This window comes from Sinocyclocheilus grahami, unplaced genomic scaffold (assembly GCF_001515645.1).
Source record: "Sinocyclocheilus grahami isolate Dianchi unplaced genomic scaffold, SAMN03320097.WGS_v1.1 scaffold3.1, whole genome shotgun sequence".
Lineage (NCBI taxonomy): Eukaryota > Metazoa > Chordata > Actinopteri > Cypriniformes > Cyprinidae > Sinocyclocheilus > Sinocyclocheilus grahami.
The window spans coordinates 2,836,575-2,856,693 of record NW_015505182.1 but is presented as its reverse complement, the minus strand read 5'-3'; the positions used below and the strand labels follow the sequence as shown (position 1 = coordinate 2,856,693).

Here is a 20,119-nt window from a genome sequence, read left to right as displayed (position 1 = left end):
ATATGACCCCTTTAAAGATATTATTCACTCAAAAATGAATATTCTGTCATTAATAACTAGGGAGATAATGTTATTATCGCGATAGCAATACTCTCTCGGTGTCATCGTGGTCACATGACGATATAAAACGATAGGTCTTCCAGGCAAAAAGTGTAGTTTTTTAAATATACTGTATTTAAACTACTTATTCTAACATAAAATATTTTTAAAGTTGTGTTTGGGCCATTATGCTTTGGCACAGTATCTGTCAAACAAACTAAATTCGAAAGCACAATATGGCTTAATCCCTTCATCAACTTTTTGATGTTCAAGGCCCAGAAAGGTAGTAAGGACATAGATAAAATAGTCTATGTGGCATCAGTGGTTCAACCATTATTTTATGAAGATACAAGAATACTTTTTTTGCTCAAATAATTTTTAAAAAATGTCCTTACTAAGTTTCTGCATGGCCTTGAAAATGCAGTTGCATTGCTGTATATGCAGGGTCATAAAGCTTTTGGATTTCATAAAAAAATATCTTGATTTTTCATAAATCATTTTAATATGCTGATTTGCTGCTGAAGAAACACTTCTTTTTATTATCAATGTTGAAAACAGATTTGCTGCTCAATATTTTTGTGGAAACCATGATACTTTTATTTTTCATAATTCTTTGATGAGTATAACATTTAGAAGAAAAGCTTTTATTTGAAATTGAAATCTTTTGCAACATTATAAAGTATTAATTCCTTTAAAAATTAATACTCACACCAAATTTTTAAAAGATACCACACATAATTTGGCTCGCCTCATTAATATATATATATAAAAAAAGCGTGTTACCGTGAGGTTGTTGGACTTGCTGACTTTAAAGGATAAGTCCACTTCCAGAATATACATTTCCTGATAAGTGGACTTATCCTTTAAGTGCCTGAATCAAACCAACTTCAGTCATTAATGTTAAGACCAGCCAGTAGGACCACCTGCTCTGCTGACATGTCATACAACCCTGCTATGCAGCTCTTGTTTAATTTGTAATGGAAATGTAAAGTTATTCAAGGTGAATCATCTGTTATCCTCACTGTCTCACCATTCTTTCTCTTCCTTTCCTGCTCCTGATGACCTAAAAACATCCTGCCATCTCTATTAGTTTGTGACGGGGCCTCGGCCGACCCACCATCAGGTAAATCCCACAGACCTATCAGACACTTCTTAAGAAGCTTTTTTTTTAGCCATTTATAATTGATGATATTATTGTATTATAATAAACACATTATTTTCAATACTTGCATATTACGACACCTACTGTATTCAGTTTACTACAAATACTCCTAAGTAATAGCTCAACCAGTGAGTTGAGTTTGGTGATGCTTGTGGTGCAGAAATGCCTCTCTTCAGCTTTATGAACCATTATAACTAGAGATGTATTCATATTACATATTCATGTGTTAGCTCGACTGTGTAACGAGCTCCCCGTCCTTGAGAACCAGACATCAGAAGTATCTCCTCTGACTCATCCGTTTCTTGTCTTTTCTGAATGAGCGTCTAAATGATGATGTTTTGTATTCATGTTATCTGATGAGCAGATGTGCGATGAAGACTGACGCTGATCGCTAATGCTTGTCAATACTGTTAGTGCACCTTTTATTAGATGAAATACTTCAGTGTGTTACTTTCCTGAGCAGAAACATTGTTGTACGTGTTTAGAAGAATTGGGCTTTTGTCAGTCGTAAACCAAATGCATTCAGAGGTCATTAAGATCATTAGAATGGAAGTTGCTTTGGGCAGCTTTACACTTGTCCGTACATGCATGAGTGGGTGTGTTCCAGATATTCCATCCGCTGTGCTTTGGTGTTTCATTACAAGGAGAAACTTGTTTGTCATTTGTTGCTAATGATTTGTTTATGCGTTTTGCGTGTAGCCACAAGCCCATGCGAGTGCGTCCACAAGCATCTGACCTCTAAGGAAAGTTCTGTGACTTTCTGCCCCAACCTGCCACATGTCTCTCTCTTTCCAGTGGCTTAAATTTAATTGCACCAGAATTAAAATCACAGGAAACAGCAAGATTTGCTGTACGGTACTGACACAAACTATAAGGAAAGCCTTAAGGTGCGGTCACATTAGCAAACTTTTGGCGAGATTGCTGCAAGAGCTCCATTGTTCATTGTCAAGTGTAGCAATTAATGAAGCTCACACAGAAGTCACGTTCAAATCAAGCAGCTTTCTATTATTGAACGTGAATTTTGCCGAGCAGTTGTATATGCCACCACACCTTGAGTGTAAAGGTGCTGTCACTTTTACTATTGTTTGGCAAATTTTCACAGACAAAATCAATCACAACCAGGAATTTTCTCATGCAGATTTTGCAGTGGGTTCAGAATCAGAAAATTACTTCTGTGTGTGAAATGTTTCATGTATCGCTACATTATGGACAGTATACAGTGGACCTTTTTTGCCTTAATACTTTTATTCAGAGGGGAAATAAAGCAAAAAGCATAACAGTGTACAGAGGTCTGTGAAGGGTTCACCTTATAGAACAGCACTTGACTATGTAATGTGCAGCAGTGAAAGAAGCTTTGACATCTGTGCTGATGTTAAAAGAGCTGAGTTAAGATTTCATTTCTCTCCTGTGGCTGTGGCAAGTTCCAGCTCGCTTCCACTGCAGACTGGGTAAAACTGATGCCTACAGGCCGTTAGAAAACAAACAGAAATAGGAGAGAGTGGAAAGGGAGTGTCTCACACACACACACACACACACACACACACAGAGCAGAGGCTGGAATAGTTGGCTGGTGTTGAATGTTGGTCAGCAAGAGAAATTAAGAACATTGGTCAGAGCCTCTGTGGTGCATGATGAAAGATGCTAGAAGCACTTGTGATGATAATATATTTATATATTAATTTTAATATATAGATATATATATTGAATATATTTTAATTCAGTGACTGAAATACATTTATTTTAAAGAAATAAATACTTTTGTTCAGTACGGATGCATTAAATGAATGCTTTTAATTAATGCTTTTCTTTTGAACTTTCTATTTATCAAAGAAAAAAAAAATATTAAGCAGCACAACTGTTTGAAACCCTGATAATAATAAATGTTTCTTGAGTGGCAAATCAGCATATCAGAATGATTTCAGAAGGATTATGTGACACGGAAGACTGGAGTAGTGATGCTGAAAATTCAGCTTTGCCATCACAGGAATAATTACATTTTAAAATATATTCACATAGAACAGTTATTTTGAATTATAATAATATTTAGTGTTTTTGATCAAATAATCCAGCCTTGGGCTTGTTAAAGGGATAGTTCACCCCAAAATGAAAATGCTGTCATTAATTACTCACCCTCATGTTGTTCAAAACCCGCAAGACTTTCGTTCATTTTCGGAACACAAATTAACATATTTTTGATGAAATCCGAAAGCTTTCTGACTCTGCATAGACAGCAACGCAATTACCACGTTCAAGGCCCAGAAAGGTAGTAAGGACATCATTAAAATAGTCCATGTGCCATCAGTGGTTCAACCATAACATTATGAAGCTACAAGAATACTTTTTGTGCGTAAAAAGAAAACAAAAATAACAACTTTATTCAACAATTTCTCCATGTCAGTCTTTGATGCGTTCACGAGAGTAACATGGTGTATGCGTGTACATTCCTCTGCTTGCAAACACGGTGCAGTGCATCCAAGTTCTATGTCAGAATGCCATCTTCTGAGTGAGCAGCATCACACACATGCGTGGTACTGACAGGGAAGACTGACAAAAAATAAAATTACAGTTGAACCACTGATTTCACTGTCTCGCCATTCTTTCTCTTCCTTTCCTGCTCCCGATGACCTTAAAACATGCTGCCATCTCTATTAGTTTGTGACCCTTTCTGGGCCTTGAATGTGGTTAATTCGCTTTGCTCTCTATGCCGGGTCAGAAAGCTCTCGGATGTCATCAAAAATATCTTAATTTGTGTCCTGAAGATGAACGTGAGAGTGAGTAATTAATGACAGAATTTTCATTTTTAGGTGAACTATCCCTTCATAATCCATAACTATCCCTTAATCCATAATTTACTTGCAAAATGCCCATAGTTACAGAATCACCCTAATATATATATATAGGAGCATCCATTTGTTTAATTCACGTTCCACATTCAATTTGTCCCCCTCTATTATTTTCTCTAATGCTCTTTCCTATCCCTGTCATAGATCCACAATCTCGCATGCCCTTTCTCTCTCTTTCTGCCATTCAGATACATGCATTCATTCTTATCTCTGTCCCTTACAAACACACAGACACCAAGTCTCTGCTTCCATCCCTCCCTGGCATTTCCACACACACGCTCTCTCTCTTCCGCACACACTTGCACGGCATTGTGACAGTAGTTTAGCACAGAGTGGTCTTCGCCCCAGGCTGCGCTCGATCCCCTGTCGGCCTGTATGAGTCACAGTGAGAGGAAATCACCCATTACACACACACACAAGCAATGTTTGTTCTCCAGTGGTGGTCTTCTGTTTCTGTTTCTTTTCTTTCTTGTTTCCTTTGTCAGGTCTCTGTTTTCACCTTTGACCCAAAGGTCTATAAACCAATATTTATGACAGTTTTTAAAAAATTTATTTTTTATGAAGTATTAAATACTTTATAAATACCCCTCCCCCGAGATTTATAATTTTAGTTTTAGCTGTATTTAATTTTTATTCAATAAAAACCACAATGAGTTAAATGGTCATTTTAGTAGCGAAATTTGATTTATTCAAGGTGTTTTATGAGGACAGGTTCTGTATAAAAAAATTTAAGTACATTTTTGGTTTTATTTCATTTTGGAGTCACAAAAAAATTTAACTTTTGGGATGATTGTAATTTAACTTTCCCACATCTTTTTCTGAGCATTTGTTCAGCCATTAACCATCTTTACTTGGCATCTCTGCTCATTTGTTGCTGAATCCGTTGTTTCCTTTTGTCCTTATGCAAACAGAACGTACTGTGTCCTCATATGCCGTAGATTTAATTAGAGAGCTGTTTCTCTCAGCAAGTTGTTTTAGTGTCAGATCTTCTTTCCAGCTACTAGTGTGAGTTGCCCCAGCATTAGGGCTGCACGATTATGACAAAAATCATAATTGACGATTATTCCCTTGAAATTGTAATTGCGATTATTAATCACAATTTACATTGAATAATGTTTATACCATCATTTGATGCAACTCCATGCCATATTTTTATATGAAAATAAACAAGCTGAAAAACCTTTAGTGCTTTTCTATAGTATTAAGCCTCAAATGTCAAATATACATTGGATTGGTTTCTACTTTAAATTATAAAAAAGTAAATATTTGAATGGTATTATAATGTTATACTAAAACTAAAACAAATGAAAAACCCTTAAGATAACATGTAGAAAGAAAAAACATATCTTAAGCGTGCAGAATAACATAAGTGGACTTTGAACGATTAATTGCCGCTTTGAACGATTACGTAATTGTGGCATCCATAATTGTAATTGCGATTAGAAATTTGATTAATTGGGCAGCCCTACCCAGCATTCCACCCTATTACACGATCTCACACATAGTGCATCCATTTACAGTGAAGCATGCCAGTCCAGTCCCGTAACCACATCATTTTATAGGGTACGTAGTGAAACCCAGCTTGGGTCAGTCTTTTATTTTCTGTGTATTTAAAGAAATCAACTCATCCAGTTCTTCCTGAGCTTTTTGATAGTCACATAATGATAAATGCTCTCCAAAGAGCACAACTCAAGACTCTCAACATCATTTTTATTGGAGGACTGACACTCTGAGCACAGACAGTAATGTGTAATCTCCGCTCTGCTTTCAGACACGAGCGGATCAGTTCTGTGGTGTTAAATCACTTTTAAGCCACCCATCAAGGGGCATCTGCTGCATTTATTGTTCTTGTCTCTACAAACACTCGTGGCTTTGGGAAATCTCTCAGAGGCTTGCTTAATGATAGGCTTGGATTATTCTGAGCCATGTTGTTAGATGTTTTTGGGTGTACCTGAGCCGTGTGATTAGGTTTGATGTTGTCTAAGGGAGAACTGAAAATAACCTTTTGCCTTGGAAATTATGGCAAATTGTGGAAATGTATCCACAAAAATATTAGACAGCAGAACTGTTTTCAACACTAATAAGAAATGTGTGTTAAGCATCAGATACGCATATTAGAAAGATTTCTGTAGGATCATGTGACACTGAAGACTAGAGTAAAGCCCTGTTCACACCAAGGACGATAACTATAAAGCTAACTATAAAACTAACGATATTAGCGTCCACACCAGTGAACGATATCGTCTGTTTATTCTTACCCCATGCGTGTCTGCCGTTTAAATTCTCAAGCTCATTATAGCAGGTTTTTATTATAGCAAAGTTTTTATCGTTCATCAGCTGGAAAAAAATCGTTCTGAAAGTGATTCCAACAATGTCGTTTCACTGTGCCTTTATCGTTATAGCTGTGGTGTGGACTCTGCTATTCTTTAATACTGAGAAAGATTTTTAGAACTATATCTTATGAAAGGGCCTTAATAGCTACTGAAAATTCAACTTCACAATCACATGAATAAATCACACTTAAATGAAAAATAATTCAAATCTAAGAAAAATTCTAATATATTAACTAGAAAATATATTCTGAAATATATAGAAAAAATATTCAAATAGAAAACTATAATTTTTTATTATAATACTAACACCTAATTTTAAATTTTTTTTTGAAAGCCTGAAAAAGATGGAATGGAATTGAATAAGCTTCTAAGCATGGCCATAGTAATCAACATTTTAGTGTGATGGATTTTTTTTTAAATTGTGTATGATGGTTGGGGCAAAATGGTGTGAAATCACAACATCTAGTCTTGGAATCGAACATTTTGTAGAACCTGTTTTCTACTGGAACTATTTACTAAATCAATCATCTGTCTGTTGTGACAGACACCCGGGAATGAGTAGCGCACCAAAAATCAGCAGTAGACTTCAGAAAATAATGTCCTTTAATTTCTCCACTAGCTTTCAAATAAACCTGCAGATTCTGCTTAATAACTGGAACATTGCTCACAACAGGCAACCTGAAGTTTCAACAGTAGTTGCAATGACATTTATTGTTAAAGTTGGTGAATTTGTACATTATGCTGCATTGATGGATTTGGCTTTAAATGAGAGGAAGTAAGAAATTACATTTCTCAGAAAGAATTTTACTGTCCTGACTATTAGGACCCTAAAGCAAAACATAATAATAACCAAAATAATAAAGTCTGGGTAAGCCCAAAATATTACATTTTTGCAAATGTATTCATTCCAAAAATAGTCACAATTAAATGTCTAAATATATTACAAACTATAATGTTTTTTACTTACAATCATTTCAAGGGATTGAAAATGTCTCATACTGGAAGAATCAACCACACAGACAGACAGACATTCAGACTTTATTAATCCTATGAGAAAAACTGCATATGGTGTATGCATATCGTATGTGTAAGGCCCGTTCACACCAAGCATGATAACTAAAGATAACGATAAAGATACAGTACTAAAAATCATTCTCAATATTAAAGAATAGCAGAGTCCACACCACAGCTATAAAGATAAAGGCACAGAGAAACAAAATCATTGGAATCGCTTTCAGAACTATTTTTTCCAGCTGATGAATGATACAAACATTGACACCCAATCAGAATCAATCCTGCTATAATGAGCTCAAGAATTTAAATAAACAGACGATATTGTTCATTGGTGTGGATGCTAATATCGTTATCTTTATAGTTATCGTTCATGGTGTGAATGGGGCTATAGAATCAGGCAGAGAGAGAGAGAGAGGTCACCTCTTGCTCCAGTGCTGCCCGGCTGCTATCGCCCACTGACTGGGTTTGCTGAGGTAATATTTGCTGTGCTGAGTGAGAGAGAGAGACAAATAGAGGGAAAGCGGGGGAGGAAATTATGGGGGAGGGGACGACTCCACCAGCAGGCATGCAGTATTCTCCCGATGAATAAACCGTTGTGCCAAAGCTGTGCCACCACCCTGTTACAGCGGAGAATGAGAATACTGCTCATTTCTCCAGGCTGCTGTGTGTGTGTGTGTGTGTGTGCTTATGTTTGTTTCATTGTGTCTGTTTGATGAGCAGAATTGATATAATTCATCTAGCACATATGATCACTGCTGTTCCAGCGCCTGAATATCAGATTGTCAATTAACTGCAAATTCAAATGCCTCATGATTTGAATACACTGCCTGACAGACAGGAGAATGTCCTGAGGTGAACTGACTTGTCAACACTGACTTGTTTCTCTTCTCTCTCTGTTTCTACTTAACTCTCATTTCTTTGACTTCCTCCTCAGTTCCTCCACAGGACTCAGTTACAGCCAGCACGGCCTGCCCTTCCTACCAACAGCCCCTCTATTCGGCCAGGCTCACAGACCCCAACGGCTACGGTTTATCCTTCCAACCAGCCCATCATGATGACTATGACGCATATGCCCTTTCCTACCCAGACACACCAATACTACATTCCTCAGGTAAAGAGTCAGTAAACCTGTTACTGTGAAATCACCAAAAATGGATTGTATACACAAAATAATTTCAGGATTCCCACAGTGATGGAAAAACCCTTAATATTATGGAATTTTTAATTTGAGAGATTTATCAAATGTTTTTAATGCAATTTTATTTGCCGTTATATCTGTTTCATTATTTAACTTATTTATAAATAAAACCTGAATGGGATGTTTTTTTATTGCAGAAATGGGTTTCATTTTATGTATGGTATTGTGTTTTATTTAGATTTGTATGGTAGAATTTGTATGGTTTATAATTGTATTTTTATATTACATATATAAAATGATTGTATATTAAACATTTTATAGTAAATATGACAAAATGTTAATATACAACATATTTAAGGAATTGTTTGTGTATTACCATGTAATATTTTAATTTGTTTAATTCATGAAAAATTCATGAAATATATTTATATTAAATGTTTGTAAGTATTGAAGTATTAAGTATTTTTCTTTCATTTCTTTAAATAAAATTCACATGGGATGCTTAACAAAACATATTCTTTAAATGCATTTAAGGCTACAGGTGCATCTCAATAAATTAGAATGTCATGGAAAAGTTCATTTGGTAACACTTTACTTGAAGGGGTGTGCATAAGACTGACATGACACCTTCATAATCATGACATGACACCTACATAATAATGACATGACACATGTCATGAATATGAAGGTTTTTATGCATGTTTATGACAACTGTCATTAAGTGTAATTCGCTCAGTTATGTCATTTTTAATGCAAATATGACATTATTTGACCTAACCATAACCTACCCCTAACCATAGCCCATAACAAAGACATCTCAAAAAATGTCATCTTTGCATTAAAAATTACATAACTGAGCGAATGACACTTAATGACAGTTGTCATAAACATGCATAAAAACCTTCATATTCATGACATGTGTCATGTCATTATTATGTAGGTGTCATGTCATGATTATGAAGGTGTCATGTCAGTCTTATGCACACCCCTTCAAGTAAAGTGTAACCGTTCATTTATTTCTGCAATTCAACTCAAATTGCAAAACTCGTGTATTAAATAAATTCAGTGCACACAGACAAAAAACACAATGGACCAACAGCAGCAGATGACATTGCACCCCAAATCATCACAGACTGTGGAAACTTAACACTGGACTTCAAGCATCTTGAGCTATGAGCTTCTCCACCCTTCCTCCAGACTCTAGGACCTTGGTTTCCAAATGAAATACAAAACTTGCTCTCATCTGAAAAGAGGACTTTGGACCACTGGGCAACAGTCCAGTTCTTCTTCTCCTTAGCCCAGGTAAGATGCCTCTGATGTTGTCTGTGGTTCAGGAGTGGCTTAACAAGAGGAATACGACAACTGTAGCCAAATTCCTTGACACGTCTGTGTGTGGTGGCTCTTGATGCCTTGACCCCAGCCTCAGTCCATTCCTTGTGAAGTTCACTCAAATTCTTGAATTGATTTTGCTTGACAATCCTCATAAGGCTGCGGTTCTCTCGGTTGGTTGTGCATCTTTTTCTTCCACACTTTTTCCTTCCACTCAACTATCTGTTAATATGCTTGTATACAGCACTCTGTGAACAGCCAGCTTCTTTGGCAATGAATGTTTGTGGCTCCTTGTGAAGGGTGTCAATGATTGTCTTCTGGACAACTGTCTGATCAGCAGTCTTCCCCATGATTGTGTAGCCTAGTGAACCAAACTGAGAGGCCATTTTGAAGGCTCAGGAAACCTTTGCAGGTGTTTTGAGTTGATTAGCTGATTGGCATGTCACCATATTCTCATTTGTTGAGATAGTGAATTGGTGGGTTTTTGTTAAATGTGAGCCAAAATCATCACAATTAAAAGAACCAAAGACTTAAACTACTTCAGTCTGTGTGCATTGAATTTATTTAATACACGAGTTTCACAATTTGAGTTGAATTACTGAAATAAATGAACTTTTCCACGACATTCTAATTTATTGAGATGCACCTGTATATAAAATTTTAATCAGATGATTAACAAAAGTCATTTGCTGTTTTGTATAGTAGAAATTAATATAATTGAAGCTCAGTGAATATTAAAATATTGTATTTTTGTGCAGTTGTACACGTATATAAATATATATTTAAATGAGATTCTCCATCTCTTCTCTTAGTATCGTCATAGTGCACCTTACGTGGGACCCCCGCAGCAATATGCCATCCAGCCGCCAGGGTCTGGAACCTTCTACCCAGGACCCGGCCCTGGGGAATACCCTGCTCCATATGGCAAGTACAGGCCTCTCTATAGTGCACATTTCAGTGTGAGCATGCTTGCATCACACCCAGCTGGATTATATAAACTCCAGGTAGTTTCAGTGTGTGTCTGATTAACTAACTAAGAAATGACCCCGTTTTCAGAAAGCGATTCACTCCGAGGCTGTTTAGATCTCATGTGAAAGCAGCTCACATAGCGACGTGACTCACTTTTTTCCTTCCTTCCATCTCTTTTCCAACAACAGCTGCCGGGCCGCCATATTACGCCGAACTTTTTTCCATTTAATATTTCTAAAATTTCATTTATTCCTGTAATGGAAAAGCTAAAGTTTTAGCAGCCATTACTCCAGTCTTCAGTGTCACATGAGTCTTCAGAAATCATTCTAAATCACACTGATTTGATGGTTAAAAAAAAAAAATGTCATCAAATTTTTTTACTGACCTCAAACTTTTGAATGGTGGTTTAATAAAGGAATGTTTTCAGCAAACAATGCCTTAAAATATAGTTGGTACCGAAGTACTGGTACTTCTGACAGCCCTCTGCGATCGACCCGGATGCTTTAGTGAGTTATTTGTTGTTTTGCGCCATTGTTCTCCCAGATTCGGATCCGAGACCCCAACCAGGGTGGAAAGGACATCACAGAGGAAATTATGTTTGGAAGCCGGAATCCTACTCCTCCTACAGGGCACCTGGTCTCCACCTTAACCCCACCTGCAGGACGGCCCTCCTCAACACCAACCCCACCCACAGGACACCTGTCCTCCACACCCACCCCTCCACAGGCAAGAAATACATATTGTGCATTGCCTCCACAAAATGGCATCACTTCAAAACAGGGGCAGGTGTAGTCAGAGCTAAAATTACAAGTAGTTTCTTAGGAAAGTGAATTATCAGGTGCCAGAATTTGTTCTTTCTTGGGTATTTATACTTGAAGTAATTATTCACTTCAGTGGAGTGCAGTGCTTAATGCGTTTAACACAAGTTCATGCGTCATGTGAGTGTTTAACACGTCTTTAATAATTAGCACCGCTTTAAACTCTCACTACTCATGTCCATTGGGTCCTTGGCTCAGCTGTTTTAAGCTTACCTGTCTAATGCTATTTTCCAGATATGTATAGCCACCCACTACTCTCTCTCTCTCTGGCACACAGGGTGTGCATGGATTAGTTCCAGCTCACACAGTCTGCCCCCAATCTAATCCTTATGAACACACTGAGAGCGTTAGGCTGTTGGCTGCACCATTATATGTTTATGTATATTTTGTTCTATGGACAATCCAAAAACAAGTGAATCGATAAAGTGTGTCAACAAGCAGCAAAATGTTTCAGCAGAAGTGTGAATGACAGTGGCTGCCACAATCCAGTCGCTCTTGACCTTAACCAGCGCTAATGACTTTTACAAAAATATAAAATGGCAGTCACATATGATGTCAGATGCTAACACCTTTAATGTATACACCATGGCATTGAAGGATTACCATATATGTGACCCTGGACTAGAGGGTGACACGGGAGTGGATTTTCAAACCTCTCCCGTCCCATCCCGTCCCGTCCCAGTCCCAAACCCACGAAAAAACTGGGGGAAAATCCCATTCCCCCCCACTCACGTGCTGTGTTAGTTTTGGCCGGAATCTGTCAGTTACAGTAAAAAAAAATACAGTACAGATCACAGCATGCCCACTTTAGTTGAATAAAAACTAAATTTGCATTGCACACAAATTTCATGTAAATCATCCATGCTAACACACACATTTTCTATTTGAATTTTTTTCGTTTGAAAGTTGACATTTCACTCTCTATAGATTTATTTTTCATACACGGAGTTTCGAAGTTTCCTGCTGTGAGCGCACTGCTGTTCAGCTTCCACACACACTTCAATTGCGCACATTTCTGTAGGTTAACATTAGATTGAGCCATGTAAAGTTGTTACTACATACTGTATATCTTTCAGATGAAAAGCCATATGTGAGGTCAATGAATGATGGGTGAGCGTTTGGATGTCGTGCCCGATGTACTCTATTACCACATAGACCAGCCGTTAACGATCTGTCCGTCAAGGACTGCGTACGTCATTCACTTAACCAGCCACACCAAAGCAAACAGGAGGAGAGCATAAAGAGACAGGGCAACTAGAATTGAGTTAAAAATTTAAATATACAGTTTATAGTTTATTTATATAAATGTATATTTGTGTGTAAAGTTGGGTATCATATGTTATGTAGATTCCCGGTCCCGCCCACTCCCGCTGACATTTTTTCCTGTCCCGTCCCAATCACGTGATTAATAGTGATTTTGTTTCCCATCCAGCGGGATTCCCGTGACCCGTGGGATTCCCCAAAAAATGTCAGCCTCTACCCTGGACCACAAAACCAGTCATAAGTAACACGGGTATATTTGTAGCAATAGCCAAAAATACATTGCATGGGTCAAAGTGATGGATTTTTTTTTATGCCAAAAATCATTAGGATATTAAGTAAAGATCATGTTCCATGAAGATATTTTGTACATTTCCTACCGTAAATACATCAAAATGTAATTTTTGATTAGTAATATGCATTGCTAAGGACTTAATTTAGACAGCTTTAAAGGTGATTTTCTCAATATTTAGATTTGTTTCAACCTTAGATTCCAGATTTTCAAATAGTTGTATCTCGGCCAAATATAGTCCTATATTCAATTTAAAAAAAGTGACCCTTATGACTGGTTCTGTGGTCCAGGGTCACATATAACATGATATTTACATAATAAGCCAAAGTACTTCAAAAATGCAATGGTAGTACCAAGGTTTATGTCCAAAAAAAAAAAACCATTTCCTACCGTAAATACATCAAAATGTAATTTTTGATTAGTAATATGCATTGCTAAGGACTTAATTTAGACAGCTTTAAAGGTGATTTTCTCAATATTTAGATTTGTTTCAACCTTAGATTCCAGATTTTCAAATAGTTGTATCTCGGCCAAATATAGTCCTATATTCAATTTTAAAAAAGTGACCCTTATGACTGGTTCTGTGGTCCAGGGTCACATATAACATGATATTTACATAATAAGCCAAAGTACTTCAAAAATGCAATGGTAGTACCAAGGTTTATGTCCAAAAAAAAAAAAAATGGTATTGCCATGCTACCTGTCAAAAAAGATCTGAGATTACCATGTCCAAAAAATATGATATTATCATGGTACCTGTCCATGTAAAACATCAGATTGTATTCTGTATATTGTATTGTATTCTGTTAAGACAATGTATTAATATGGTACCTGTTCAAAAAATGCACCCTTATCATGTCCAAAAACATGGTAATACCATGGTATCTGTCCAAAGAAACTTGTTTATCAGATTGTATTCTGTATATTGTATTGTATTCTGTTAAGACAATGTATTAATATGGTACCTGTTAAAAAAATGCACCCTTAGCATGTCCAAAAAACGTGGTTTTACCAAATTACCTGTCCCAAAATTTTTTTTTTTAAAAACATGAGATCACTATATACAAAAACATGGTAACACCAATGGTACCTGTCCAAAAAAACATGCTTATCATGTCTAAAAACGTGGTTTTACCACAGTACCTGTCCCCCCCAAAAAAAACATGAGATCACTGTATCCAAAAACATGGCATTACCATGGAATCTGTCCAAAAAACATGGTACTATCTGGTTCAAAATACATGAGATTACCAAAAATGCAGTATTACCGTGGTACATGTCCAGAAAAACATGAAATGACCATGCCTGAAAAACATGGCATTACCATGGTACCTGTCCAAAAAACGGGAGATTCCCTTTTCCTAAAATATTGTATTACCATTGTACATATTAAAAATGTGCAGTTACTGTGGTACCATGTTCAAAAAAACATGGTATTACTATGATTCATGCCAAAAAAATGTCTCCATGATAGATGTCCTAAAACATTGTATTGCCATGGTATTACTATGCAAGTAACTTATCATCATCATATCTTCCCAGACTTAGTCTGGGCTAGAATAAGCTAGGCTGTGGGCTAGGCTTTATGCCGATAGTCAAAGTTCTGGCTGTGCTAAGGGTGACTGATGTGTCTGCATTTTTCGTTCTCTCTTTTTCACCCTAAAACAGCCAAGAAACTGTCAGACCCCTGAACGAACAACATGTGTCAACTCACCTCAGAGACTCTCAGAGAGCCCTGCACCAGTGGATGGCAAACCTAGTTTAGGTAATAGTCCAAACCCAACCCAATTTTATTGATAACATTTGTCTCTTGAGGTCTTTCCTTTTATTAATGTTTTGACCCTCTCTTTGCTCTTGACCTTTATAGATGACAGGCCAAAAATGGAGTCTGGTCCTATAAAGCCTGTATCTCCTGGGCCTAGGCCTTCAGATTCCACTTTAGAGAAAGGAAATGCCCCAAGTCTTCCATTACTAGCCTCTTCTTCTCCAGAGTTGGCCTCTGATGTTCCCTCCTATCCTTCAAGTGGATGCATTAAACCAACTGCTGCGGAAGAACTGGAAGTTATTTCTCCTTCAACTACCAAGGCTCAGGCGCATCTGGTTAATTCTGGTGGGGACTCTATTCCTGAAACTTCTCTCAGACTCTCTGCTTCACACTCAACGTCCCTCAAAGTGGTAAATGGCCTTGCCGAGTCTCAAACTCCTTTATCAAGCTACGAAGAACCTGAGGTCCAGGAAGCCCTGAAGATATCATTGTCCCGCGAGGTTCAGCTGCCAACCCAGGGTACGTCATCCACGGAGGAGTCCAGTCAGGAAGTTCCAGTGGCCTTGGAGGAGCTCCAGACAAAGCACCTCCCTTCTCTAGCTGTACTTGTGCCCTTGATCCCAACCGTACAGGCCTCTTCAAGCACCTCCTGCACCACTACTGTCCTTGGACCACCACCTGGTTTGGCACCACTTGTGCAGCCAGTTGTCCTTGAGGTGCCAGAGCAAAACAAGTCATCGGACAATGTCCAAATAAAGGTTCAGGATGCTTCAGAATCACAAACTCAGAACAACTCTAGAAAGTTCATACCCTCAGGTATTTGTTCTTCACATGATTTGTGTTATAAATCAGGCAAAATTAAAAGTTCAGATAAGCAGTTGCTAATTTTATTGTCCTTTTTGTCATAGCCCAAGCTGTTTCTGTTGTACCAAAGTCTTGGAAGAAACCAAATGAAGATGTTCTGATGGTGGAAACACTGCCAAAGGAAAATGAGGTGAGATAGGCTATTATTCTTAACAAAAAAAGTAAATTAAAAAAAAAAATTATTACTTAAAATAAAAATAACATACAATACCTGGGGAAAACTCAAAATAAAAATAAATTTAGATTTTATTGTTTTGTTTTGGATTTTCATGGCTCAAAAAACTAAACTAAATTTAAAAATATATATATATATATTTTATTATTATTATTACTTATTTATTTATTTAGATTTTTGGGTTCATAAAAAAGGCCTACAAAAAACAAACTTAATTAAACCTTTACAATCCTTCTGCATTAAACATGAAAATGTGAAATGTGTTGATAAATGTAATGTTTTTAATAATATTAAATAATAAAATGATAAAACCTGTCAAATAAAATCTAAATGAACAGACTGAAAAAAAATTCAAAAAAATGTATAAATAAATAAAACTAACAATAATCATGAATAACACTGAACACCACTGGAAACTAAATTGAAAAGACACATTTTTAATTTAGTGGATATTTCAGTTTGTCTTTCCAGTTTAGTTTTCTGTGGTTTTCACTCTATTTTTAAGTTATAATAACGGGTACCCTGTCGGTGGAAAAGGGATATTGGAATGTTGGAAAAGGGAGAATTGCAAAATCCCTCCACATAACATAACAGACTAATGACATTGTTATCATGGCACAAACCATTATGCAGTAATTCATCTCACATAACGCCTCCAGGCCCTTGTGTAATGCTGCTTTTCTTTGCTTCACATCAGGAGGAGACCTCAAAGGACAGCTCTGCTGGTGATGAGATGGTCTTACAACCAACCTTAGGGACCTACAGCAGCCCATTTACAGTGCCTGAGCACCAGGAGAAGCTCTCAGAGGAGAATGGTGAGACTGAAACGGAGCCTTTCAGGAATGGGGTGGAGACAGAGAGCACTGACAGTGGCGTTACACTCGGGGACAGCAGGGGGTCCATGTGTTCACCCACTCCACTCATGCAGGAAGGTAAGACTTCCCACAGGAACTAAATTAAGTTCTGATCTTTTCATTTTAGTGTAGATTTGGGGTGTAACGGTACACGTATTTGTACCGAAAATTTTGTGTGTACCGAACAAATAGGCTACAGCATTGCTTCAACCACTGCACTTAATATATTGTTACTTTTTAAAGAAACAAAGTCTCATCTTTCAAATTCTGACAATTTTTTCTGTAAATTTAAACAGTACATGCCGATTTGGCGCTCTTTGATGTGGCGAGACGCCTCAGTTCAAACTGCAGAGTGGAGCTCAAGTGAACACAATCATCCCTTCCTCTTTACTACTACTTTTAACGTGAAATAAACATGAATGAACGTCTCATGCCTCATGCAATCACCCAATCAGTGTTTCAACCGCGGAAAGATGTCAATAAAACAGCTTGTAAACAAAACGTCACGTAGCATTTCATTTACCTCAGGCAAGTCATCAGTGTCCACATCTTGTTTGCTCGCTAGAGAAATTAAGTCTAGAGAAGAGCATTTTGCGAAATATTGGACTACATACTCATTATATTTTACTTTACCTGTTAGTAATGTCTTAATTATTTAATGCATGTTTAAATAAATCTGTTATGAAAGAAGTTATGATAGCCACTGTGTAAATGAATATATTTCAACAACAAATATGCTAGAAATTTTATAATTTAGAAGTTCATTTAAAAACTGCATTATGTGCGGTATACATGTTTACCATACATTTTTTTTTAAAGTTTTAAGTGTTGATTATTATATTTAAAAATAAATAGTAATTCAATTTAAGTTTGGGCTCTGTTGTTAATTGTAACCTTATAGTAATGTAAAAGGGCTCCCTGTTTAGAGCATAACCTAAGGTAGATTTTTATCCTTAAGAAAATTGTCATTTGAACTTTAATTGTAATTGAATTAATTTAAATAAAAAGCCATTTGTTCAGTAAACCATTGTTTAATAATAATAAAAAAAGCAATTTTATGTATAGTTTCCCCCCCCGCTGTACCAAAACCATACCAAACCGTCATGTTTGTGTACCGTTACACCCCTAGTGTAGATACATATTTCTTTCATTCATTGGATATCGAAGTTATCCTGTTTGTTAAATAGCCATTAGACTTTGGTTTACAGCACAGAATTTTCATTTTTGGGTGAACTATCCCTTTAATTACTCGCCCTCATGTCGTTCCAAACCCGTAAGACCTTTGTTCATCTTCGGAACACAAATTAAGATATTTTTGATGAAATCCGAGAGCTTTCTGACCCTGCATAGACGAAGCTATGAGGATACTTTTTGTGTGCAAAGAAAAAAAAAATAATGACTTTAGTCAACAATGCGTCTCCTCTGCGTCACCCTGGCGCCATTTTGGAGAGTATCACATATGTAAACAACGTGTGCAACGTATGTATGCGGATACGTTGTTTACGTTCAGATCAAAGCGAAAACGGCGTATCCGCGTACAGTGCTGCTGACACAGAGCAGCATATGTTGTTTACGTATGTGATACTCTCCAAGTTCATCTTCGGAACACAAATTAAGATATTTTTTATGAAATCCGAGAGCTTTCTGACCCTGCATAGACGAAGCTATGAGGATACTTTTTGTGTGCAAAGAAAACAAAAATAATGACTTTAGTCAACAATGCGTCTCCTCTGCGTCACCCTGGCGCCATTTTGGAGAGTATCACATATGTAAACAACGTGTGCAACGTATGTATGCGGATACGTTGTTTACGTTCAGATCAAAGCGAAAACGGCGTATCCGCGTACAGTGCTGCTGACACAGAGCAGCATATGTTGTTTACGTATGTGATACTCTCCAAAATGGCACCAGGGTGACACGGAGGAGACGGATTGTTGAATAAAGTCATTATTTTTGTTTTCATTGTGCACAAAACGTATTTTCGTAGCTTTGTACAATTATGGTTGATCCACTGATGTCACATGGATTATATCTCCTTGCTACGTTTCTGAGCCTTGATTGTGTAAGGATCCTTGGGAGGGTCAGAGAGCTCTCGGAATGCATCAAAAATATCTTAATTTGTGTTCCGAAGATGAACGAAGGTCTTATGGAGTTGGAACGACATGAGGGTGAGTAATTAATGACAGAATTTTCATTTTTGGGTGAACTATCCCTTTAATGACAGAATTTTCATTTTTGAGTGAACTATCCCTTTAAGAGTTTTGTTGTTGTTTGTATCACCAAAAAGCACTTTACAATTGTATACTGTTTTTGTTGATAAATTGCGTAATATATCTGGCCTACTATTGCTGTGCTTTTTCCAGGTCTTGTGCAGTCTAATGGAAAGAGACAGTATGACCGGGACTTCCTGTTGGGTTTTCAGTTTATGCCGGCCTGTGTGCAGAAGCCAGAGGGACTGCCTCAAATCAGTGATGTGGTGCTAGACAAGGTGGTTTTTGTTGTTGGTATTTCTTATGTTGTCAGAAGAGTTGGAGTCAACTCGAATTCAGCTGTCTAACTGTTTCTTGGATTTTGTAGGCATACACACAATTTACTTTTGATAAATAATAGTATTACTGTGTCATATATGAAACATATCAAAGGATCATGTGACACTGGATACCGGAGTAAAGGCTGCTGAAAATTCAGCTTTGCAATCACAGGAATAAATTACGTTTTAAAATATATAATAAAATAGAAAATAGTTATTTTAAATTGTTATGGGAGTCATCGACCTTGTGTTTGAGAAGGCCATAGATGAGCCCAGCTTCTCTGTGGCCTACGCCAACATGTGTCGCTGTCTGACTACGGTAGGTTTCGTACACTTTGGAGTTAATTGTGCATTGCGCGATTGTGAAATTTCCATGTTTGTTTTCTTTGGACTGTCCGTTAATTGCCTCGTATTATTCATTCTTAATTATGTCATGGGTATTTCTTCCTCTTGTGATCCAATTGTAGCTAAAAGTGCCCACTGCAGACAAACCTAATACTACGGTAAACTTCCGGAAGCTGCTATTGAACCGCTGTCAGAAGGAATTCGAGAGGGACAAAGTGGACGACGTTGTACTTGAGAGAAAACAAAAGGAGCTGGACTCTGCCACATCAGTAATTATTCAATAATGATTATCAGGAATTAATTTAGACTTGCTTGTCTTAGTAGTCTTTTTGACTTTCTGTCTGTAATGGCCATTTAAATGTAGTCATTTAGATGATGCTTTTATACAA

At 37.1% G+C, this 20,119-nt stretch overlaps 1 protein-coding gene across 1 annotated transcript in view; it reads left to right on the top strand.

The window, feature by feature from the left end:
* LOC107581438 (eukaryotic translation initiation factor 4 gamma 3-like) overlaps positions 1 to 20,119 on the top strand; it is a 53,609-nt gene that overhangs the window by 17,599 nt on the left and 15,891 nt on the right. The window contains exons 5-16 of the mRNA XM_016267000.1: positions 1,130 to 1,162; positions 8,326 to 8,502; positions 10,671 to 10,782; positions 11,016 to 11,035; positions 11,362 to 11,553; positions 14,866 to 14,962; positions 15,065 to 15,778; positions 15,871 to 15,956; positions 16,699 to 16,933; positions 19,219 to 19,410; positions 19,622 to 19,704; positions 19,853 to 19,999. Of these exons, the coding sequence (XP_016122486.1) occupies positions 1,130 to 1,162; positions 8,326 to 8,502; positions 10,671 to 10,782; positions 11,016 to 11,035; positions 11,362 to 11,553; positions 14,866 to 14,962; positions 15,065 to 15,778; positions 15,871 to 15,956; positions 16,699 to 16,933; positions 19,219 to 19,410; positions 19,622 to 19,704; positions 19,853 to 19,999 (2,088 nt within the window). The remainder of the gene's footprint in view (positions 1 to 1,129; positions 1,163 to 8,325; positions 8,503 to 10,670; positions 10,783 to 11,015; positions 11,036 to 11,361; positions 11,554 to 14,865; positions 14,963 to 15,064; positions 15,779 to 15,870; positions 15,957 to 16,698; positions 16,934 to 19,218; positions 19,411 to 19,621; positions 19,705 to 19,852; positions 20,000 to 20,119) is intronic.